At 39.2% G+C, this 25,968-nt stretch overlaps 1 protein-coding gene across 1 annotated transcript in view; it reads left to right on the top strand.

The window, feature by feature from the left end:
• LOC119789026 overlaps positions 1 to 7,493 on the top strand; it is a 30,565-nt gene extending 23,072 nt beyond the window's left edge. Inside the window, exons 4-7 of the mRNA XM_038293776.1 lie at positions 4,169 to 4,223; positions 6,582 to 6,668; positions 6,800 to 6,913; positions 7,023 to 7,493. Coding sequence (XP_038149704.1) covers positions 4,169 to 4,223; positions 6,582 to 6,668; positions 6,800 to 6,913; positions 7,023 to 7,453 — 687 coding nt within the window. The 3' untranslated portion in view covers positions 7,454 to 7,493. The remainder of the gene's footprint in view (positions 1 to 4,168; positions 4,224 to 6,581; positions 6,669 to 6,799; positions 6,914 to 7,022) is intronic.
• The last annotated feature ends 18,475 nt before the right edge of the window (positions 7,494 to 25,968 follow it).

Raw genomic sequence — 25,968 nt, 5'->3', positions numbered from 1 at the left:
GTATTTCCATGTAGAAAACGCTGTTTTGCTGCTGGATCCTCCTCACTCTCCATCTCTCTGTGTGTGCTGTATTCAACACCCGCCAGCAGAAACACCCAACTGACAGACGGAATCTCACTATTCATCAGCCATTCTCATCCTCCCCTCTCTCATGACAAGGCGCGCACCTCTGGATGACCTAAAAAATAATCTTTAATATCTCTTAAACAAAAGAAGCACAAACAATATTTTTTTCTGCACTAACGTTGCACTAACCAGCTGCGCACGAGTCCTATCATGAAAAAAGGTTCATTGTGCGACCTGAGTAACGCGCAGTAACGGGGTGTATGGAATGGTAACTGCGTTATAGTTACAGTCAAAGTAATTAGTTAGATTACTCGTTACTAAAACAAGGTAACGGCGTTAGTAACGCCGTTACTTTCAACGCCGTTAGTCCCATCACTGTAGATGAATAACAGGTGTGCTGGAAGATTCCAGCTCCAGAAGACCCACGGCGCACTCTGCTGGAGACAGAGGGTAATCTCCAGATCCCAACAGTAACTCCAGCCCTAAGAGAAAATAACAAGAGACAGAAGAGGCTTGCCCTCTGGTGGGCAAGCCTGAGGATCCCAACAGTCAGTGCATGTATCATCTCTGTGTTGAACATATTAACAACATCCAAGGAGATACAGATATTGCCTTTTATTGCAAATAGAAGTTAGCTGGTCCTGAGTATCAAAGTCCTGCTGTTTTTTAACGTTCAAAAAAAATATACTTTTCAGTTACTATCCACGTTTGAAGTTAATTGTGTAAAGTAACACAAGTCACTAATGGTTGTTTTACCTTCACGGTCATCTACCCTTTTATTTTGTTATTATTACCTCTAAGTACATACATGCAAATTTGCTCAAGGCAGCACAAGTCTCATCAATGGTGCTTTGGACCCAAGTATAATAAATATGCACCTAGAGATCCATAGTTAAACCAAAAAAAGCTTTTGCTGCAACCATGTTAGATGCTCTAAAACCTAGAAGAATTAATACTGTCATATTGGTGGAAGGTGGCTTTACAAAAAAGTATTAAATAAATTCAATTAATTTTCTATTAGCAATGATGACTGATTTGTTTTTAAAACAGAAATCTCAAACTAAAACTACCTTACCTTGATTTTGCTCTGTATTTATTGTACCATTGTCAAAAGCAGAAACTTTGGTGGGCCAATGTTATAATCCTGAAACCAATCTGTTTCAGCCTACACCTTAAAATTAGATCTTTATCTTCAGAAGATAACACAACCATTAGGCATTAGAAGGTAGGGGTCAAAGCACACCTGCAAAGCTGGCGCTGACATGAAACAAATAAGGCCTATCCAAGACAAAGAGCCTGAGCCAAAAGCCACTTCAGAAACATTTCCTTATAATCCAGGGATGTAAAGTAGATCTAAGAAACTGGAAGAAATCCCACGTGAAAGGAGCAGAGTGCATTAGCATTTACTTGTGTTTGAATATGAGCTAATCACGGCAGGTTGTAGAGATGTTAAGCGAGCGCAAATATTTGGTGGGGCTGGAGCAGGCCACCACAGAGATGAAAAACCACCTATTTCCATCCAAACACAATTAATCAGCATGTGAGTCTGCAAACAGATGCTGCAGCATGCTCCACTACCTCTGTTGTAAGCACTGGACTGACAGATTAAAGCACAGAAATGTGCACCCATTTAGAAAATTAAACAAAGTATTTCAGATCTGCTCTGACACAAACCACTGCTGTTGACACACAAGAAGAATTGGTCATATGGACTTATTTATGATAGGATAAATCATTAAAAGGAAAATTCCATCATCTTTTGTTACACGAAAGCTTATACATCTTGGCAGAAGATAAATATATCACACTCTAGACATCTTTTTTTTAAGTTGAAGTCATTTACAAATCAGGATCAAAATGCCTTTATTGTCATCGTACACATTACAAAACAATTGAAAGCCACCAATATTAATGTAGACAGAGTAGAAGAATATTACATATGTGAAATATATACAATTGAAAATGTAAACATCAGTGTACAATCATGATTTTTTTTTAAAGAGGAGTAAATATGCTATATATACATATATTGAAAGAATACAAACTTTATATGGAAGATCAGGACATTTATATCTTTTGGACAAAATCTTTTTTTTTTTTGAGTATGTCTGTTGTTGTCTTAATGTTCCTGTAACGCCTCCCAGAGGACAAAAGGTCAAATAGAACAGAGCCAGGGTGGGAGCAGTCTTTGGTCACTGCATTGGCTCTGTTGACCCAGTAGGAGGAGTAAATATCCATTAAGTAGTGGAAAGGGCGGCAATGGTCTTCTGTGCTGCCTTAAGCCGAGCGTACACTGTGTGAATTTTTTCAATCGTTGCACGCAGCTACTGTTCACACTGTACGACTAAACAGCAGGCTTTAGTCGTACAGTGTGAGTTCACAGCTCACGATTTATGTGCAGCAAGACGCTCTAATGCGATCTACCTGCTCACACTGTGCAACTAAAAACCACGTCGGACTCAGCTCCGCAGTGAGATGGAGCTGCCCTGACTTGCCTATCTGGAAGCCATAGACGAGTCACGTTTGATTTTCTCCCGATTCCTGATCGGGAGGTGGTCGTGAGAGGCTGATTGCTCATCGTTACCCCCTGTACACTACACGATTCATGAAGCACCATCAGGCTTAAAGTCGGCCCAATCGAAATATTCTCGGACGACTGGAAAATCACCCCGAAAATCGCACAGTGTATGCCGAGCTTAAGGGGAGGGCAGGAACAGATAGGTGCTGCTGGGATCAGTGAAACCGAGCAAAGAATCTGTTTAGCAACTCTACCAGTGGCGCACTCAGGTTCACTGTTGACACATCACAACCTCTAAAGTTAGAAATTTTGTGTTGTGCTCGCCACATCTCCTGTGCCCTGTTACTGGACAGTTGGGACTCAGTCTGCATCCTATGGTCCATCTTTGCGGTTTCCCCTCCTCTTTCAGGCCAGGTCTGGCAGCTCTGCATCAAGCTCTATCTCCTGTCCTAAAGGTAGGCCTGCAGGCCCAGAGAAGAGAGCGGACCTAGCTGGTCATCCAAGGTTTCTGATTAGGAAATCTTTGTTTACAGTGGCATTCCTAATGCATAAGAAATATAGTCCAGAACTGTTCCTGTGTGTGTGTCCAGCTCATGATGCTTGAATGTGTCAAAGTCTATCTATAGAAAGCAGTCCTGACGTTTTGGGAGTATATAGTCAGACCAGGTTGTAAAAGTCTTTATGGTGGGCCAGTCTTAAGCTTGGTTTATGTTGAACTTGTCCGCAAGGTCGGTGTGGCCAAATTACGTCATTTTGGGCTTTCACACCTCTCCAGAATTTTTGATGGGGCAACTACAAAAACTACACAGACCGATCTGCGCGGAAAAAATGGCAAGCGAGCAGGAACTCCTGTTGTCAAGCTCATAAATATCACGACTTTTAACAGATTTTGGAAAAACTCATGGAAAGAAACGAATTTTGCGGATTTTAGACAATGTAAGGTCGTGTTTTTTTAATGCGAGCGAGAGCGGGCAGGCAATAATTCGTGCATCATGGGCGGATAAGAACTACTTCGATTTTGCGGGAACAACAAGAGAGAGCGGCGTGAGGAGGAGGTTGCTGGTAAAACCTGTGCAGCGTGTCTGTCCAAAGCGATGCTCTGTTCAACCAGCGTTCCAGGCGACTGGTTGTCAGAGGGCTGATTGGATCAGTCCGATAAGTTTGTCTGGGTTACTCTCTGGCAGTCACCTAGTTACCACTCAAAGCTGTGCACCCTGTGAAACAGCAGAGGTTGAATCCTGGAGTAAAAAACGAAAATATAGGCTAATTTTACAGCAGAATATACTTAAGTATATCCAGGGGCGGATCTATAGGGGTGGCTACGGGAGCAATTGACTCCCCCGAAATCTGATTGGCTACCCCAACTGCCACCCCAGATGATTGACGGCACCGCTAAAACAGTTGCACGTCTGAAGTCTTTGACTGCGATGTTCTTCCTGTACAGTAGATGGCGCAATGCAGCATGCGCTATGCAGCCCCTTTCCAGTCGTGAATCTAGTGTGAAAGAAGAAGAACTAAAGCGCCTGTGGAGCCACCGAGTGCAACAAGCTGCAAAACATTATATACAACGTTCTTTGGGAAAAGGCTGCTCGCTCTCGAGATGGCTTTTATTCTCGTTTGGACCGACTGACGCATATCGGTGAGTAGGCTGCATGTCCACAGATTATATTCATAAAAGAAGCTCAATAACTAAGAGTTTGATGAGTTCAGTCAATGAGGATCATCCTCTGTTCAATTGATGTCCGTTTCATAAATCAGAATGATAAGGAGAAGCCCTTGCTTTTCACGAAGGGCGGCTAGAAGCTAGTCTGGCTGTAAACAGACAGGTGCAGGTGGGTGATATTGATGCGTTTCAGTGTCAATTTCTGTGATTTCATACCCATGTCTGCTGAAAATACTGCTGACGAGAACGGAAACTATTTCATTTTTTTTTAATGTCCGTGTCTAGAACCTTCTGAATTATGAAACCAGCAATATCTTTGATCAGAACCGTTTGCCCATGTCATGAAATGCATTACTAGTCGTAGATAATTCACGACCGATGTAGTTAGCTAGTCTCAGGGCAGCAGACAAATGTAATCCACAGTAAAGTTATGGCAGGCTGAAACCTTAATTGAATGGATAGATTCAGAGGCGTGCACAGACATTTTGGGGGGCAGGTGCTCAGGAGGGGGGGAGGGCACTTTTTAGCGCACGTGTAACACTTAATTATAAAAAAAAATACACACGCATGTTGAATGAATTTTGACTTTTATTTGTAACATTCTATAAACGTGAGTTTTCAATGAAAAAAAGTCACACCACCAACAGAACAGACTAAAGCGTACGCTTGCTCATCTTTCTTGTTCGTTCATCTGGCTCATCTCCCTGTTTTCCCTCATCTCCCCCTCATCTCCCTGTTTTCCCTCATCCTGCTGTTCTCCCTCACCCATCTGCTCTCACTCATCCTGGTCTTTTTCTGTCTCTGTGTCTTCCCTGAACTCTTCCTCATCTCCTGTCCTGGTAGATGTTGATAGTATAGAGCTTCCCTGCTGTGACTGGCTACAATATAATAATAATAATAACCATCATGACAATAATAATGATAATAATAATAATAATAATAATAGCTTTAACAAATATGCCACATTAGTTTAAATAATGGGCTAATAAGGCAACATGACTGGAAGTCTTGTCACGTGGATATGACTTATGGTAGCCTACAAAATAATAGCTATTTTAATACCTGCTGATTTTGTACAAACCACTTAAAAATAAAATGTGAACAGCTTTTAAGGTTTTTCAATACGATTAACCCTCCTTTCTTGGCATTGTGCTGCAATTACTAAATCAATATACAATTAAGACAATAAAGAGACCAAAATTTGTTAATTAATGTTTCCTAACAAAACCTATACAACAGAAAACGTTTGTCTTAACACATAGATTTGCAATTGCAAACTCTACCGAAATTATTTGTAGCCCATGTGGTCGTCCTCACGTTATCTGTCATTGACTTGTGCTACAGTGTAAAACTTTATCTAGTTTAACTAGTTTATCAGGTGACCAGTCTGCAAAATGCATGTTTGGTGCTGCTGAATGAGACATTTTAATGCACAACAAAATGATTTAGCTTGATCTGTATATTACCTGGCTAATGGGGCACGGGAGAAGCAGCCTGTCAGCGACCGTTCCTGCTATCTGAAGATGCTTACTGAACTGCTATGATGCTGCGCATCTGGCATGCCCTGCGGGCGACCGCGCAAGTTCACGTGACAAAGGAAGAGAGATAGGCTGGTCGGGTGTGTAAGGAGGTGGCTCATTTCGGGGCATTGTTTCAGTCGTTTTTAATGGCTCAGGTTTTCAAAAGATCATTTTAAAACCGACCTCAGTAAAATCTTAATAATAAAAATAAAAAACGAGTTTCAAAAGGGCATTTTCGTTGATAAAGGGCAAACTTCCTAGTGCTTTAGCACCACCTAGTGTCTATGTATGCACGCCCCTGGATAGATTGCAGTCACTAGACATGTCCTATTGTTGTGTTCTGATATTTCTAGGCTGTAATAATGTAGTCTGTATTCATTAATTTCCTTGTGTGTCATTTTGGACACGAAATGTTGCATTTTGCTTTGATAAGAGAAGTCATGCATGCTAGGAGTAACAAAACGTTTTTTTTCCAGTTGAGAATGAAAAGACAGGGAGGCACGATTTATAACTACTATAAGAGAAACAGATCAGGCTTAGAGCAGATCAGCAGCCCCGGCAGCCCTCATCCTGGGACTAGTCAGGAAAGTCCGGCAGAATCCAGCCTGTCATCATCGCCAGGTTTGAACATACAGAAGCAGTCACATGTTCAGTTATTTTAAATTATATTTAACATTATTTCAGATGTTCAGTTCAGTCATTTTAAGTTATGTTAAACATGATTTTGAATGTTGGTTATTGTTGTATGTTCAGTTTTAGACAATGGTTGTTTATTTTGATCATACTATTAAATAAATATTTTTCTACTATGTAGGTGTGAGAGTGGACCGAGATGATGACAGGTCCCAAGCTGGAACCATTACCGAGGAGTGTCAGGCACAACACAGCCCACCATCATCAGGTCAGAGCAAGTCAGGCATGCCAAGTTCAGTCAGTGTGAGATTGTTCTATAATATGTAATTTATAGTATGTGTTGCTTTTAACATTATTTATTTATATTATTTTTATTGTTATTATTGTTTCACAATATAGTTCCTTCTGAGGAAGGCTCTGAGGCTTCTGAACAGGACGACGACCCAGACCCAGAGCAACCTGAGCCTGAAGATGTGTCCAGCACTGCCTTTGCACCTTCAAAAGGGCCCAGTGGTAGGTCTATTTGAAACCTATACGTCTATGTGATACCTGCTAATTCGCTGTTTCTGATCACCTTGTGCATCTCTGATTCTCAACTATGATTCATTGTATCATGTTACAGATATTTCAACATCGAGAAAAGAGGTACCAGTTCAGCCACATTTGAGTAAATACCCCAAGACTCTCCATGGCACCAGCAAGAGGGCCTTCAATAGCAAGTGGTACACGAACAATTCATGGCTTGAGTATTCAGTGTCAAAAAACTCTTGCTACTGCTTTGCTTGCAGGCATTTTTCGTTGCCCAATGCGCCTGACTCTGCCTTCACATCTGATGTAGGCTTTTCAAATTGGAAAAAGGCACTGTCAAAAGAGGCAGGATTTAAACTCCATTCTAGATCTGAGCTTCATATTAACGCAATGTATGCATGGTCTGAGTTCAAAAAGAGGAAAGAAGTAGATCAGACTTTGTTAAATGCGCTAAATGAAAAGCACAAAAAAAGGTACAAGAAAACAGGCAGTACATCAAAACAATTGCAGAAGTACTCCTTTTGACTGCCACCCAAAACATACCCCAAAGGGGTCATGAAGAGTCTTAAGAATCAAAAAACAAGGGTAACTTCTTGACAATACTTGACACAATCGCGAAACATGACAGCTTCATACAGCAAAGGTTAGAGGCATCTGGTAATGCAAAGTACACCAGTCACAACATCCAAAATGAAATGCTTCAGATATTAGCTGATATGGTTCAAAAACAAATAATTGCAGAAGTGAAAGAAAGTGAAGTCTTTAGTGTTATGGCTGACGAAACAAAAGATTTGAAAAAAAAAGGAACAAATGTCGTTGGTAGTGCGCTACTACTACAATGGTGCCATACATGAAAGCTTCCTATGCTTCCAACCAGCTGAGACCCTTAATGCAGAAGGCCTCAGTCAAATGATTGTCCGTTGTTTAGAGAGACATGGTCTAGACTACAGAAACAACTTGGTGGGACAAGGTTATGACGGAGCCTCTGTCATGAGTGGCAAGCATTCTGGGGTTGCAGCAAAAATACAGAGCAATGCCAGATTTGCGTTTTACGTGCATTGCAATGCTCATTGCTTAAATTTAGTTCTTGTTGATGCTACAAAATCAGTGCCTGAGGTTGTGGACTTTTTTGCACTTCTGCAGCAGCTATATAACTTTATATCTGGCTCTTATGTGCACCTGAGGTGGCTTGATGTTCAACAGAAACTATATCCATCACAGCAGCCCAGGGAACTACAGTCACTTTCAGACACCAGGTGGGCCTGCAGATATGCAGCATGCCGTAATCTTAGGGACAGACTTCCTGCAGTGCTGAAACTATTGCAAGATCTCTCACTTGAAAAACATGGTGAAAGATCAGTGCTAGCAAGGGGGCTTCTTTCACAAATTGACTTGCAGTTCTTGGGGCTTTTGGTCACTTTCTGTGAAGTACTTGGGGATGCCAAGTGTCTGTCAGACATGCTCCAGTCCAGCACTCTCAACTTAGCAAGGGCTGTGGATTTAGTACAGTCCCTTAAAAGCACTTTCCACAATTACAGATCTGATGATTATTTTAGCAAACTGTGGAAAGAGGTTGAGGAGCTTGCACAACAGTGTGAAATTGGTGTACAAGCAGACAAGAAAAGGCAACGAAAAATAAGCTCAAAATTCCTGGACTCACTGATGATGAGCTCAGTAGGGCAGAGAAATTGGAATGAAGAGGATTTCCCCAGAGCATTATTTTACCAAGTCATTGATTGTCTAATTAATGAGCTGGATAGGCGTTTTTCTGGCAAAAATTGTGAGATCATGCATGGTGTCCAGTCTCTCAATCCAAATAGTGCAACCTTTCTAAATAATGAGCCTTTGTTTGCCTATGCCCAAACCTTTGAGTCTGATGTATGTGACCTTAGACATGAAGTTCACCAAACAAAGCGGCTACTGGAAAGGAGAATGAAAAGGGGTTTAGACAAACCAGCTTCTCTGCTTGAATTTCTTGTCTTTCTTGAGCCCTACAAAGAAGTTTTTCACGAGCTATTCAGGCTCTGCAAAATAGCCATTGTTATACCTGTTAGCACTGCTTCCTGTGAGAGAAGCTTCTCTGCCTTAAAGCTAATAAAAACACATCTCAGGACAACAATGATGGATGACCGGTTGAATCATCTAGCCATTCTAAGTGTTGAGTCCAGGAGGGCACGTGCCCTTGACATGGATGATTTTGTCAATAATTTTGCCACTTCTCATCAAAATAGAAGAATTATGCTTCTTTGAAGTTATCACCATGCTCTGCACTCAAATCAAGTCAAGTGAACGTAATTGTTAAAAATCTATGTCACACAGTCATCACAGAAGTTTGCACACACATACACATTAAACACTTGATAGCACACACACACCTTGTGCTGAAGAAGAAGACTAACACTTATGGACAATAGCAATGTGCAAAGAGTAAAGTGCAAGTGTCATGGTGAAAGAAATGTTCATGGAATGTTCTCCAATGTCATTTAAATGTTAAATGTAGTTTGCCTCAATGTGTTGATGAATCTGGCTTGTGGAAAGAAGCTGTTTCCCAGTCTGCTTGTGCTTCCCTGATTGTAGCAGGGAAAACAGTTTGTATGCTGGGTGACTGGGATCTTTGATCTGTGTTTCTGTTATCAGAGAGTTGAAGAATGCACCATATTCATTTTGTGCATAAATAAACTACAAATTGTACTCAAAATTGCACCTTTTGTCTGCTTAGTATGTGGCTACTTAAATATGATTGCAAATTACTGCTTACAAGGTTTATATAAGAAAGGTCAATAAGCCTTAATTAACTTGTAAATTATGCACCAAAGATAACCACAGACTAGTTGGCTTTCATCTGTAGCCCCTGGAAGTTTGATGTTGAAAGAAGTGTGTTTGTGTGTGTGTGTGTGTGTGTGTGTGTGTGTGTGTGTGTGTGTGTGTGTGTGTGTGTGTGTGTGTGTGTGTGTGTGTGTGTGTGTGTGTGTGTGTATAGAGTATAACAAGAATGATAAGTCATTACTCATGACATGTCAAAGAAGAACACAAGACAGGACCAACATCTGTAAGTCCATGTAGAAATAAATGATAGTGAATAATAATTTAAACGTGACATGAAAAGGTATACAGCACTCGATTGCTTACAGACGGTTGGTGTTTTCTGCTGCGACATTAACGCTAGTGCATAAACTTTGTTATTTTTAAGTATAAACCATTGCCCCCCTAAAATACACTTGGCCACCCCCTTGCTACCCCAAGGATAAAAGTCTAGATCCGCCCCTGAGTATATCCACGTCTAGTGAAGGTGAGGAACAATGGTGGATCTAGACCAAATGTACCAGGGGGGCCAGGAGGGGGGCAGCATGTATTCATGGGGGCACATGAAATAAAAAAACAGGGCAAGGGATTCAAATATATTAAGAGAGCTGCATGAAGTGAAATTTCTTTTCAATTAGGTTTAATAGAATTTCTATTTCTTATGAGGTCAATATACATTTTACTTAATTTAAGTTAAAACTACTGTTTTCTATTAATTTGAATTAGAACTCAAGAAAAACTGTTAAATTCATCTGTAAAAATTAGAGCATTTTTTTTTGTTGTGAAAAAAAAACATTTAACAGATGAAAACTGGGATCCTATCTCATTACCACTGAAGCTATAACCTTATTGTTTTTGAATAAGAATAATTAGTAAAATAGAATTTGTAAAGAAAAGGAATGGAATAGATCCAAAGGATCAAGGCTACAAAATTGAATGTAATGAAAATAAAAGACCAATACTGTTCTGTTTTGTTTATCTAACTTTAATATACTATCTGTTAATCATTGATAAATGGTCTCTTTTGTCAGGACTCCTGTCTGTGTGTTTGTGTTCTGTGTTTGTCTCCCTTCCTCCACCAGGAGGCGCCTGGTTCTGGTCCGCCTCCTCACACACCTGCTGATGGTTTCCTCGTTAACGGAGCTGCTGTCTGCCACTACCTCGACGCCAGAGTGTTTGCCAGTTTTGGGTACTCTAGCCAAGTTGAGTTTTTGCTGAGTCAAACTGAGTTCTCGTCAACCTGAGTTTTAACATTGTTTTTTGTCTTTGCCTCTCGGCGGGAAGTCATCCTGCATACTGGATTTTTCTGATCTTCTCTCCCTGGAAGGATCAACAGAGCTTCAAGCTGAGATGGTATAACAAACAGGAGGTTTGGACCCACTTTCCCCAAGAGATCGTTTGAGCTTCACACTGAGAAGGGGATTCATCTCCACTATGAGCCGTTCAAGTACCGCAGGAAATCTGAGTGGCAGTCAGCTTCTCTGTTCACCTACAAACAACAACATTCTGGGTAAACCCTGTTCCGCCCTCCACCGAATCAGACAAACACTGGAACAACAGCATACAGACTGGAGTCAAAGATTCAACAACTTCTCTGGAAATGTGAGTCAGATTCTCTTCTCCAAGTTCACAAATCAAATTTCCCACTGAGCCTGAACTAATCGCTGTGTGTTCCCCTCACTTTTCAGTGCAGTGTTCAGAGCAACACTTCTCTCAGCATTATCTCTTCAATAAAACCTGTAAAACCTTCTCCCTGGTCTCCCTGTTTTGTCTTCTGCATTTGGGTCTGAACTTTAGTAAAATCATGACATCTTTAAGATTTATAGGTAATGGTTATGTTAAAGTGTAACCAAAAAATATTCATTTTTTACAACTTGTCCCACCATGTTTTATCAATAACTAATGGGCAGTTTTACAACAAGATGTTATAGGTGTGGATGGCTGGTGGCAGGAAGGGTCTTCGATATTGGACTGCCTTGAACCGGATCTGGAGAAGACTCTTATGGTGCGTCGTGGCTGTGGCAAACTTTTTTATAAAATCGCGACACAGCAGCCAATCAGGGAATGGTTGTAGGTGAAGCGTTTTCCCTTAAAATGGAATTCAGAGATAAACAATATTAACAAAGGTAGGAATAAGGGATGCTCTTAAGATGTATTTAGGTATCTTTTAAAAACGCTGTTTTAATTTAGTTCTAATATGAGTGTTAATTACCTGCAGCACAAAGCCAGGTCTGTCACTGCCTTACTCCCCAGCATCAATGCTTTGTGGATGCTCAGATTTACAAGGTTTTGCCAAATCTGACAGAATCAGAGCTGCATCTGGATGAACCAAAGTGGACTCTTTTTTTCAGAGCTTTTTCAGGGCTTTTTCAGAACAATTTAACAGCAGTTTGTGATGTTATCAATTAATCCAATCAATCAATCAATCAATCAATCAATCTTTATTGTCAACTACAATTTGCATTGTAACCAAGATTAAAGTTCCTATACAAACTTTTCATCACATACATTTCATAAGCTACATGTTTATGTTGTTTATGTTTATGCATTTAGCAGACGCTTTATCAAAAGCAACTTACTAAGTAGGCATTAGCGTAAAGGGTCTTGCCTAAGGGCCCCACACTGGCAGCTTATAGGGCTTGGGATCTGCGTTGCATTGTGGGATGTGGCGGCCATGTTGATGGCTACGCAAACGTTAACATAGCTCTGATACAACGTTGTTGAACGAAGAGATGTAGAAGTAGAGACAAAAAAGATCTTAAAATCCCGAAAAGCATCTGGAATTTACTGGGACACATTAAATAGAGAAGCCAGGGACCGGTATGTTGACAAAATCAGCATTATTAATAATTTGGATCTATATGAAGATCCAAACAATGAGCGGAGCACCAACGACAACTTTTTTCCACAGTTTTGTATATCAGACTTCTTCGGCTACCTTGTTTCTTGTATGAGCGCCTATACTTTAAAACAGTTCCGAAGCTACAAGTCCTCGGAGTCTCAGGTGCAGTTCACAAATGGATGGGTTCAGGAGCTGCAGATCATAAAGCCAGCAAACAGTGGGAACACAGTAATCTCTACAAAGGTAAGCTGTGCTCAGACGGGCTCTGGAACCTGCTAGTTTAGTAACTGCTAACCGTTAGTGCTAACAACCACTCATGCATGTAAAGTACTTTTAACTAGCTGCTATGTGTTTCAAAGGTGTAAAATAAAACCGTGCATCTTTAACTTACCAGAATGAAAGTGCAGGGAACACACTCTCACTGACATCGGGATACTGTGGAAAGTTATGTTTGGTCGTCTTACAGCCGCGATCCAAGCTAGCCGACAACTCTTTGTTATCTCTGACACTTGGTCTCTGTGTTTGCGCCTCCAGGCAGGAAAGTGGTGGAAAGTTAACCCAATTTCTATGTTTTTCCCATGGCGATCATGTGTTGCGCTGTTACAACCCACACTACAGCAACGGTTTACCATGGTTGAAATCAAGTTAAGGTGAAATTAATCAAATTAAAACACGGCTGAGAGGGAGTACAGTACACGGTAGTCATAGGCAGTAGTATGAGCAGCGGTAAAAGACGCATTCAAGATGGCGGCGACGCAAACTAATTATGTCATGACGCCCACGCCCTATTCAGAGATTTGAACCCAGGTGAATGATTGAGGCCATGTATGCCAAAGAACACTTCCATTAGGCGTTTCATTACCCTGAAGCACAATTTGTACCATCAGCTCATTTGCGCATGTGCAAGCAAATAAATACACCATAAATAATGAAGTCATGACTTGGCCAACTAATATTGTAATTTCTTACACACAGAGTGTATGCAAAACAAAATCTCGTTTTGTACAGCTTTCAGACAATAAATGAGCAGCAGTTTAGCAGTGAAATGAAAATTTCCATTTAATAAAGTGCAGCAGTGATTCAAAAGCCTCTGAACACATCCAAGATTTTATCCCATCTCACCTTTGAGTTCAACAAGTACAGCCAGCTTGCGTTCCATCGCATCCAGCTTGCTACTCAGGTAACGGCCTGCTCTTTTCCAGCCTGCGTGAGTGCATCAACCGCGGCCCGAAGCCTAATCATCGCCCAAATTGCCACTGACTGTCATAATCCTGGCACTGGTGGTTGGCTTTTTCCATCTGCTTCTGCTCACCTGCCTAATTGGCCCTGTGACTAATTACTGCCGATCTAATTCACCTGGTCCCAGCAGTTATTTATGCTGTTTGCTCTGCTGCCATCGGCACCTGATTATTCAACCTGTCTCGTGTGAGTAACTCTAGCGTTCAAAGTAAGTTGTCTGTGTTGGTAAATTCTGATTGGCTTTGTGCCCTTGTATTTTCGGTTTTCGTCTTTTTTCCTGTCTGTTCTGCTCAGTGTGATTTTTGGTCTGACTTCATGGGTTTTGCTGGTCACCAGACTTGGACTGTTTTACTGACGTCGGCTTGGTTTCTCCCTGCATACCTCTTCGGCTCTCTGGTAACCTGGTTTCTGAAATTGTTCTGGACTGGATTTCGGCTTTGGATTATCCCTTAAGGAAGCCATTGCTTGCTCTGTGTCGGCTGGCACCAGCTCCCCCGCCCTCTGTGCTCTGAAGTCCAAACGACTGCAAGCGGTGGACAATCTCCCCCCGGGTTTCTCCTCTCTCAGTATCGTACTGAACTTTCAACCAGGTCAGTGACTTTTGCAGTCTTTTCCGCTCATCATTCTCGTCACTGACCTGAGTTTTCTGTCTCAACAGAGAATCCAAGAACCCGCACCGAGGAGTTTCTGTCGCCCTCATTTTGTTATTTCAATAAACTTGTTTGAAATTCAGTTTGTCTGCTGAATATTGGGTCCAGGTTTCAGCGTCCGTTACACTGGCATCCTCAGATCAGGTACCCTCCAAATCCAAAGAGAAGAATTTTGAGTATCATGCATCCAAACATGAATATGCTTTTGACGTCCTGCACTGACAGGATCGTAAAAAAACACACCGTTCTCCAATCCTTCCAGGAGTCTAGGGTGTATCCCACCAAGTATGTCCTGGCAGGACAGGGCGGGTCCCCTCTACCCTGTCTGTATTTGATCAATTGCATTGAGACACCAGCTGACCAGATCCATATTTGATTCGGCTGATATGAAGAGAAGGCTCAAAAAAGAAAAGGGGAGGTGTAGGAGCAGCAGGAAAATGCGACCACCTCCACTGTGTCATGATCAACAGGTTTACTAGCCCAGATGCAGAACTCACAGACTCAGAGGCAGGATAAAAGTCCAATATTTTATTGGATGAACACAGGTTTCTACCTGGGAGGCAGAAAGGACAAGGCAGGTTAGGTTCAGGTTTACAGGAAAACAGGTTTACGGGGTCAGAACAGGCAGGGTGGCACAAGCTTGCTTAACAAAAAACTGTTTAACAATCCGGCCCAGAGGGAAGCTCTCACCCAGCTTAAATAGGGAGAGCATAAACAGCTGCTTCAAATGAGCACCAGCTCTCAGGAGAGGATCCACGGCGCCCTCTGGTGGGCAAGCCTCTGGATCCCAACCGACAGCAGAAACCCTCAGGAAGGGATCCACATCGCCCTCTGGAGGGCAAACCTCTGGATCCCAACACACTGAGAGCAGAACAATCATATTAAGTGTCACCTGTGATTTTATTGTAAAATACCGACAGCAAGACCTCGACCTGAAATGCCATGGGGTTGCCAGGGGTAAAAGCAAGTCTAAAGCAAAGGGTAAATCTTAAACAATCATTCCAGCCACTAAATAAAATAAACATGCACAAGGTTATATTCATTACTAGCATAGGAATGACATGTGAGGTTATGCAGTATCTTTTTATCGGGAACGCACAGCACTAATGTCTGCCGGGTTTGTGATGTCAGCTGTAATATAAATAATTAATCTTAAAAACCAAATCAGCCCAAATGATAGTTTCACCTGCACAAATGAAGAAGCACTGAAAAAGTAGGCTGGATAACTTTGATTTAATGCAGAGCTTAATGGGTGGATAGTTGACACCTGGATAGGGTGACCAAACGTCCGTTTTTCCCGGGACATATCCGTATTTCACGTCCTGTCCCGGGCGTCCCGGGTGAGGAAATGTCCTGATTTCACTGCGCACGACGCTCCGTGTGACGTAATCCCTGAGCCGCGTCAGTGCGGGCAGCCCTGTTCTTAATCAGAGGCTCTTGCTCTGTTCGAAAACCTAGGACGCATCCTCCAAGGACGCGGTCTACCTAGACTGGATCCTTCGAAGTCCTTGAAAATAAGGAGGCCGGAAGAGTTTTGGCTGTAAATTCGAACAGATCTACCCTTCGGTGGGTATGCTCTGTTGCTTAGCAACCGTGAAAGTTGACACACAAAGCAGGAAAAGAATGAATACCGAGGTTTTCAAAACTGTTTGTTTATTTATTTATTTTTTTTAAGTTAAAGTGAACAAAGACTACACTCACAAGAATCCAGAGTGGAATAAAGGTTCCAACCAACGGGAGCAGGAACAAATAAAATCTAATGATAGAAACCTTAGTCAGTTAAATAACCTGCTGCTGTCATTCTGCACATCTCTGATGTTGCTGCTATTTTCAAATATCCATTACTGTAAAAATGTCCATAGCTGCATATTGGTTATTTATTCTCCAGTTTTATATTGTTAAAACACTTTACAGAATTGTATTTTTTATATTTTAACTCTTCCCTATTATGTTATTCTTATACATTTTTCTAAGGTCCTAATTTGTGTGACCATTTTCAATAATCTTTCTGCTGCTGTAAATCTGCCCATTGTGGGACAATAAAGGGATTTTCTATTCTATTCTATAAAAGGGGTAGAGAGATATTAGTAAATCTAAACATCTACAAAATAACCAAACATTACCGCCACATATCAATAACCATTAAATCAACTATTTTCATTCATTTCAGACTATGAGACATTTGTTCTGCACTTTCCTCAGCTATGTATTTCACTCTTACGCAAGCCGGTAACGGCTCTCCTTTATGAAACCTAGCCATGTCTGCACTTTTTTGATACCCTATTTCATTGGCTACAAAACCAATGAAATAACTTAACCAATAACAGCAGGACTATATGAGGTGTAATATCGCTCTTCTCTGTGCGTCACTGGCTGACAGGCAAGGAGCACTTGTGAGACTTCAGCGACTCTCCCTGACTCAAATCAAGTCACACAAATATGCAGATAATTTTGACTTTTATGTAAGAAGACAATGTAAAGAAACATACCAAAAATCGCAGACAAATTTTTGAGGAGATAAGTTTTTTTTAGCAAGATGCTAAGCATTAGCTATGATGAACTAACTTTTCTGATGTCAAAAAACGGATGCTATGTGGCGATTTTTTCATCATGAGATGTTTGATGTCTAACGATGTCTATATTAGTAAAAATTTTACCGTTGTAATTTCCGTGCCTTCTCAGTTATTAGTTGTAAACGCTATAAAAGAATAATTTCTTACAAAGTAGAAAGAACAGAGAAAGGTCAAAATAAGCTTTAAAAAGAACACAACTAATCCTTGTAATAAAAATCTATTCCATCCCACTAAAAAACAAACAACACTCACCCACATACACATGAACTGGACCATATAACACACACTCGACCCCCACACCGTTTACACATGGAATGGCCCATGTAACATACCCCCCCCCCCACACACACACTCCATTTACACATGGAATGCCCCATGTGACACTGTGACATCATTCACAGGCATCACTTAGAAGCTTTACTAATTCTAGCTCCGCCCCTACAGTGACATCATCATTTAGTTTTCTATGAGAACAGTACTTTCCTTAACCTCATCATTCTGACAAAGGACAGGCAACGTGTTCAGTCACAGTGACCAAATCTTCAGGAAACAGGATTTCTTCATACAGATCATTCAAATGGGTCGGAGAAGACAGCGTCTTACCTCTCAGAGCGAAGACCATAGTAGTCTTTCGTCTCACCAAGATTTAATGAAAGAAAACCAGGAACTACAACATACTATAGATAGTCTTCGCACCAAACTTGAGCGCTGCGGAAAAAAAAAGAAAACCAAACTTTGTACAGAAATTGAGGAGCTTTCTGATGAAAATGATTGTCTCAGAGCACAGGTTAGTTCACTCCAAACAGAATGTCAGAACCTAAAGCAAGAAAACAAACGTCTGATGGCATGTTGTAAAACGATGAAAACCGATTTGCAACAACAGATGAATGAGTTTAAGAGGAAACTCGATGAAAAAGATCAAAAACTTCAACAGCTTACAAATATACAGGTTGACAATGAAAAGCTACCAACGTCTTTTCAAGAGTTAAAAATGGAACTGAAACAGAATAACAAACAACTTAAACAGAAGCACCGCAAGTTAAAAAATTCTCTGGATGCAGTCAGCAGTAAAGAACAGCACAATATAAAGCTAAAATCAGAGATTAAAGCCTTAAAAACTGAAACCATTCACCTTAACCACAAGCTGTGTGAGTCAAAGATGATCCACATTCAAAAAGAAGACCAATTTCAACAAGAAGACATGGAGATGGCCTTAGCACAAAAAGTACAAGTTGTAGCCCTTCAAATCGTAAAGGAATTTTTTACACCCCAGTCAACGTACAGGTACTGGATTTCACCATGGCTTTGCTGAATCTGAATCCTAGGATTCAGCAAAGCCATGCAGGATCATCCAAATCATGATCCTGACTTTTTGAGTTTTCATATACATTTTTATTTATGTCATTTTTTTTTTTAGTCAGTAATTGACTGGGTTCACTCCAGGTGCTCTGGCCAACCACAAAAGCCTTATTTTTTAGTAATATTATTAGCATAGTAGGTTTAAGTATTTGTTTTATGTGTATCTCTGTGTTATCCTGCAATAGACCAGGTGACCTTTCTTTCCTAATCAAGTTTGCCTGTTTTCCTTAGTTTATATAGGTTCACTCCAGGTGCTCTGGCCAACCTAAAAAAGCCTTATTTAGTAATAGTGTTAGCGTAGTAGGTTTAAATATTTGTTTTATGTGTGTCTCTGTTAAGCTAGACAAGGTGATATGTCTTTCCTAATCAAATTTGCATGTTCTCCCTTGTGTATGAAGGCTTTTTTCCAGGTAATTTTGGTTTCCATCTAAAAAAAGCCTTATTTCTTTCATTAGTGTTAGCATAGTAGGAATAAATATTAGTTTTATGTGTCTCTTTATATCAGGTGAGTTGTTTTTCTGCACCAAGCCTGTAAGTTTAAGATATCTCCTGGTACTCTGGATTCCCTTAAAAGTATTATATTTTATTTTCCAAAGTGTCTGTCGTGCAGAGTATGAATTAATGTATTAGAAATACAGAAACTATACCCTTCAGCTGGTGTGAAAAAACATAGCGAAACCAATATGGCTTTTCCCAACAACGGCATCCAAACTCAGCCGCAGTGTGCATAGCAGTGGTGACTGGCCAGAAAAGGGCGCTAGGGCGAAGCCCCTACCCAACCAATGACCCTGATTAACCACCGACGACCCGTTGGGTTTTGACACATTTAAGTTTAAAGAATAACTCAGAATGCATGAACATTCCACCGGTAAAATGTTTACCAAATTAGACATGTTAGTGTCATGATTTTCTTAAGGGATCTGACCCACATGCAGTAAACCACTCAGAGAAACCAGGGTAAAAATTTAACAAGTTTATTCTTGGGTGTGGGCCAATCCTGGACCGCTTTAATTTTCTCCTCAGTGGGTCTTACCTGTCCGCCCTCTAGGATGAAGCCCAGGAAAGAGACTGAAGGCTTATGGAACTCACATTTCTCAGCCTTGACAAATAGCTTGTTCTCTAGGAGCTGCTGTAGAACGTGGCGGACGTGGATCTTGTGCTCTGACAGGTTCTTAGAAAAAATAAGGATATTATCAATGTAAACAAAAACAAAGATGTTCAAAAAGTCCTTCAGGACATCATTGACCAAAACCTGGAAACAAGCAGGTGCATTAGTTAGACCAAAAGGCATCACCAGATACTCAAAATGACCTATGGGTAAAATATCTATTTGCTGAAAATGTAAAATTTAGTTCTTATCATTATCAGTTACCCTTTTTGTTTCCCTGGAAAGAGAAAAGTTCAAATCAGTCAAAACAATAGACTCCTTCATGTCTATAAACTGTAAGTCAAATTATTAATCTGAGCTTCATTAAAAGTAAAAAGGATCAATCTCTATGCAAAATGTTAAAATCATAACACAAAGATGTTTCACGCAGATGACGAATTCAGCTCTTCAGAATCAGGTTCAGTCAAAGCACACATTGAAAAGTTGGAGGATTTAATCTCAGCGCTCCTCTTTCCCAATGGTGGCTGAGATGACCCGATCATCAGAGTTCATTCTCTAATCCAGAAATCTCTGCCAATACTGACCATCAGCCATCAGGTGGTCATCTAACACTTGGACTTTCTTTTATTATCAAGAAAAGTAATATCAAACACTTAGATACTAAAAATGTTAATCTTTGGTTAAATACAAACACATCCCCAACACATTTCCCTTCTCTTCATTTTGTATGATTAAAAAACCCAAAAAGCCAAAAATTTGATGTAAGCCCATCTTCGGGTTGGGTTTTCTTAAATCTTTTGTTTGATTTTTGGCCCCCTTAAATACGGGGCACTTTTTTGTACGGGGTTTTAAATTGGTTGGTCTGCAGAACAGCTGGCCCCAACACATAGGTGGACTACTTATGTTTTAATTTAAAACCAATCAGGAGGGATTTATTCTGCCCCTTTTTTTCTGATTTGTTTTGTTGAAGTTTTTCCTGGCCCCCTTCCCCGATGAGCTTAGTTGAGCTTCGGGATCACTTTTTTTGAAAACCTTTTTTTTTCTTTTTTTTTTGGGGGGGGGGCCCACACCTCCTCCTGCTGAAGGATGGCTGAAAGGTCCTCCATCAGGGCCCCCGGCCCCTTGGTCCCCCCTTTTAAGGCCTTTCCTGACAAAGGGGGAAAAAAGGTTTTTTAGGAAATTTTTAAATTTGTGTCACCTGCCCCAGTCCCATTGGGCCCGGGGAGTCAGGGGTTTCGGGCCCCCTTCTGTGGTCCAAAAACGGGGCCGACCCGTCTGAGCTCAGGGGGAGGAAAACGGGGAGTGGGGGGGTTCCAAAGTTACCAACATGCAAATTTTAAAAGGAGCGGGAGGGAAAGAAGTTTCAGATTTTAAATCTTAACCCCCTTTCACAAACAATAGTAGATCAAAATAAGTTCATGTAGCTTAAAGAATTTTAGATTAAAATTTGAATTTTAAACTTTTTTTCAAAAAATAAATTGAATTATTCCAAATTTTCCCAAACTTCCCCAAAAAATGTACTTCCTTAGTTTTTTGGTACCCTTATCATTTGCCCCTTTCCAGAAATCCAAACAAACTTCTCCCAGCGGGGGAGGGGGGAGGGGGACAGCCCCTGTTAAAGTGGGCTGGCAGCAATGAAAACAAGGGGAGCGCTGCAGCACAGCCTTCTGTTGCTTCCACCGACAAGTTGTGTGTGTTTGGGGGAAGAAGAATATAGGCTTTCCATCCGATTTCAAAAAAACGATGTTTCCAAGGCAAAGCAAAATAAAAGAACCAGAAAAAAAGGAGTTTCATGAGGTAAAAGAAACCCCAAAAACCAGGGGTGCAAGAAGCTAAAACCATAAACAAACAAAAACAAAGCTGGTTTTCCCCAAACGCCCATAAACCCAAGCAGGCGGAGGTTTTCCCAAATTTCATCCAGCCAGAAAAACCCGTTTTTTCTGCCCTTTTTTTCCCCTTTACGGGTTTTAGTATAATTTAGAAATTTTATTTGGTTTTTTTATTTATTCTGCTCTCAATTATAAACCCAAAATTCCACGGGGGAGGGTTCCCAAAAGGGGAAAAAAAAAAAACCAGCTTTCTACATGGATCCTTTTGGGTTTAGTTTTTGGCGGGTTTTCTCTTTTTTTATCTTTTTTTCCACCCTTTTCTTCATCAGAACAAAAAAAACATTTTTCGTTGAAAAAAAAACCAAAAAAGGGTTTAAAGTCAATTTAACCTCCAGATATATCTGAGCTATGGATTTATTGAGAATAGGTCAATTTTTAAAATTCCACCCTTCACTTAATTAGGAAATTTAAAACCCTTTTTTTTTTATCCTCTATCATTGTAATCATTTTTTTAATTTTTATCGTTATTATTATTATTTTAAAAAAAGTTATTATCCCTCATTATTTTTTCCCAAATTTTAGCATTTTTAAACCCCCGTATTAATTTTTAAACCAATAAATTTTGTTAAATAAAATTTGCATTTTTTAAAAATTTCCCGATCAGCTAAGATAATTTTCTTTTTAAAGAATTTTAAAAAAATTTAAAAACAAATTCAACCCGACTAATTTATTTTTATACAAAACTATTTTTGCTACCAAAACATATTTGATTTTATTTTTCCCTTAAAGTTTAATCAAATTTAAAGAATTAAGGTTAACAAATTAAACTTTAAAAATTTAACATTTAAATTTAAAAGACCCCGGGTTTCCCTTTAATTTTTTGAAAAAAAATGCCCAATTATTGGGGAAACAAGCATAATCTGTTCATTTGATGTAAATTTTAAAAATCTGTTCATTAAAATTTATTTGTTGTGAATATTTGGGAAACCCTTAAAGTCAATTCCCCTTTTTTACCAATTTTTAAAAAGCTTTGCGTTAACTTTTTAAAACATTTAACTCCCGCTTTTTTTTTGAAAAAGGGGGGTTTGGGGAAAAGAATGACCCCAGGGAAAATAGAAAAATGTCCTTATTTTACAGTTTAACCTTAAAATTTTTCCCCTCATTTTTTATTTTTAAACCCAAAAAAAAAAATAACTAAACTCCTTTTTCGCCCAAATTTGGGCAACAACAAAAAGTTAGAGTGGAATCCACAGGGCACTCAAAACAACAAATAAGACAAACCCCATAAAACCCAAAAAAAACACAAACAAAAAGGCCATAAAAAATAAATGAATTTAAAAGTAAATTGGGGCATGCAAAACCTTCAAGTGTGTCAGGCCCTTTTTTTTCTCACTGGGGGGGGGGGCCTTGCCTGCCCCTTTTACCAAAAACCCCCTGTAACCCGGGGCAACGGGAAAAAAAGGGAAAGCTTTTCTGTCTTTTTTATTTTCGCAGGGACTTTAACTTTTTAAAAGCGGGAAACAGTTAATATTTGCCCGTAACCAACCTTTAATTTAAATTTATGTTTTAGGGGCTAAATTTTTAATCTTTAAATTTTGAAAAATTAGGGTTTTTTTTGTTTTTTTTATCATCCCCTTTATTTAAATCCATTAAAGCAGGGTTTTAAGGGTTTTAAATTTTTTTTTAAAAGTGCACAATTTTTTAAAAGGCCCAAAAAAAAATTTTTATTATTTTTCACTCTCTAAAGGGAAAAAAAGCCCTTTTGATTTTAAAAACTTTCAGGAAAAATTTTTTATTTTTTTCAAAACTATAATTTTTTTTAATAAAAATCATTGCTTTTTATATATTTTGGTTGCATTTTCCCAAACTATATCCCATATATTTGGTTTTAAAAATGTAGGGTTTATTTATTTTAAAACACTTAAGGGGTGAAAATCTTCCCGATTTCCTTGTTTTTTAAGGGTTTTTTAAAAAGGTATAATGTGTATTCATATTTTTTGGAGGAAAAGGGAAAAAAAAAAACTTTTTTGTTTTTAATTTTGTGAAATCTAAATTTAGAAATTTAAAATGACACATAAAAATTTTTGATGTTATCATATTGGATTATTTATTCATTCTTTTTCCCCTATAAGGTTTTTTTCCCCCCGGGTTTTTTTTTTTTTTCATTTTTTAAAAGCCCGAGCAAAAAAAATCACCTTTTTTTCTGTCTTAGGGCAGAACCTCAGACATTCATGGCACAGGGACAAACAAAAATACCACCCAAAAACATGAAAATTTAAGTAATTTTTTCTCCGAGTGGGTGCTGTGGAAATAGAAATTTGGTTTTTTGACTAAAAAACCCGTGCGAATTTTTTAAATACTGTGTCAGACCATTTTTGGGCCCTTTTCTCTCTCTGGGGGGTTTGCCCAAGTTTTCATCTCCATCTCCATAAACATTATGGAAACAGGGGGGGGACGGAGGAAGACCTCCAAAAAGGGGACCCGTCCTGTTTTTTTTAAAAAACCACAGGGGGGTTGAAAAACCTTTTTGGGTTTTCCCGGGCCTGAAGCCGGGGCATAAGGAAAAGACCGTTGCCTCTAGATTTTTTATTTTCTTTTAAAAAGATAATTTTTTGGGTTTAAATACTTAAGGTTGGTTCCCAATTTGATCAAAAAATTTCTCTAAAACAAACATGGGTTTAAATGAAAAACCAACCAGGCCGTACATTATCACCCTCAAAACAACATTTCCCATGTAAGAAAGGGCAGGGCCCCGTCAGCAAGCATTTTTTTCATTACAGATTTCAGTGAAAATCAAAAAAGAGAAAGTTATCAAAACTTTTCTTTAATAGTTTTGGGAAATCTATGAAATGGAATAAAAAAAAGAAAAAAAAAAGAAAAAAAAAAAGAAAAAATAATATATAATTTGATTTACTTTACCCCTTTACGAAATTTCTGCCAACATTGGGTTTTGTCCCGGAGTCCAAAAACCTCAGTCAAAAAGGTCCCGCCACTTCTCAAACAAAAAAAAAATTCAATAATTAAAAAAATAATTTAGCACCCCGGGGAGAAGGGAAAGGCCCTTTTTTGGTTTCAACCCCCTCCCTTTTTCCCCAAAAAAAAAAATTTCCCAGGTCTCTGTCCTCATGGGTTTTTTTGGGAAAACACACACATTGTGAAGCAAAAAAAGCAGGTCAGGTAGCTACATTTATTAGGGTTTAAAGGGGCCCCCCCCCCCAAAAATTTTAAACCCTTCAAATTTCCCCCGGTTGCTGTGTCGGGTGTGTGCGTTGGGGGGTTTGGGGGGGAAAAGATGCCCTTTAATCAGGGTGTTTTCCCCCCCATTTTCCCCCCCCCGGGGGGCTGAAGGAGGGGGGGGATCTCCTTTCCCGGTCTGAATTTTGAGGCCCGGGTCCGATCGGGGGCCCATTTTTAAAGGGGAGGGAGTAAAAAAAAAAATGATTAGTTTTGGAAATTTTTTTAAAGTTTTCCAAAAAAGAATAATAATTTAAAAAAAAAAAAAATAAAAAAGTAGAATTTAAAATTGGTTCATCTTTAAACCCAATTAAAAAAAAAGCCTTTTAGGAAAGGAAAGTCGTCCCGGTCATCCCCCCACTTTTATCCTTTTTTCACTTTTAAAATCACCCTTTCCCCCCTCGTCACGAAAAGTTTCCGTCTAATTTTTTTCATTTTTTTGCCTTTTTATCATCAACCTTACTTTTTTCTATTTAATTTTTTTTTGTTTTTCTTTATTTAATTTTAGGTTAATTTTTCCCCATTTTTTTTTTAAATTTTTTTTTTTTTTAGTTTTTAAACTTTTAATTTTGACCTTATTTTTAAGCCCCACTTTCTTTTTTCCCGTAATAATTTTAAAAGTTTTTTTATTTTTTTGGTATGAGTTATTTTAAATTTCCCGTAAAAATTGAGTTTTTTTTCTTTAAAACACCATTGAAAAAAAAAATTTTATTTTTTTTATAACTTAGTTTAAATGTAAATTTAATAAGTAATACAGTGTAAATTTTTAGTATCAGGTTTTTAAAAACTGTCTTTTTGACTTCTTAATTTTAAACCTTTCTTTTTTTAAGCTGAAGTTTTTTTTGAACTCTCCTTTTAACCATCCCTCATTTTTTAAAAAAGTTTTCTTCCTTTTTTCTTTTTTCCCTTGTTTTTGTCTTTTTTTTTTTTTCCCAAAAACTGTAAATTTCTTTCCCTTAACCCCTTTTTTTAGCCTCTAACTTTCATGAAAATTTTTTTATTTTTATCTTTAAAATTTTTTTTATTGCAAAAATTAAAACAAAAAAGTTCCTTCTTGAGGGGGTTTTTAATTCTTTTGGAACCTTGCCTTTTGTTCTACCCTAGAACTGCAAAAAACCCTTTTCCCTTTTTTTTTACGGGAAATTTCCGGTTTTTCCCAAAAGGGACACCATTCCCCTGGTGCCGAAACCCGGATAACTGGGGGGGATCCCACTTTCCCCCAGATTTCCCCACGTTTTTCAGGGAAATTAAATGCCCTTTTGGGGGCCCCCTACAACCTTCCTCTACCCCTTTGGGGAGGCCTCCCCGTTCCCTTTCGAGGTTTTTTTGGGGTTTCCCCAGCTGGAAAAAACCTGAATTGCCTTTCCTGTCCCCCCAAAAAAAAAATTATCTGTTTTTTCCATA

This window comes from Cyprinodon tularosa, unplaced genomic scaffold, assembly GCF_016077235.1.
Source record: "Cyprinodon tularosa strain WSP-4 unplaced genomic scaffold, ASM1607723v1 ctg109, whole genome shotgun sequence".
NCBI lineage: Eukaryota > Metazoa > Chordata > Actinopteri > Cyprinodontiformes > Cyprinodontidae > Cyprinodon > Cyprinodon tularosa.
Note: the sequence above shows the minus strand (reverse complement) of the source record. Positions and strands in the feature narration are given on the sequence as shown.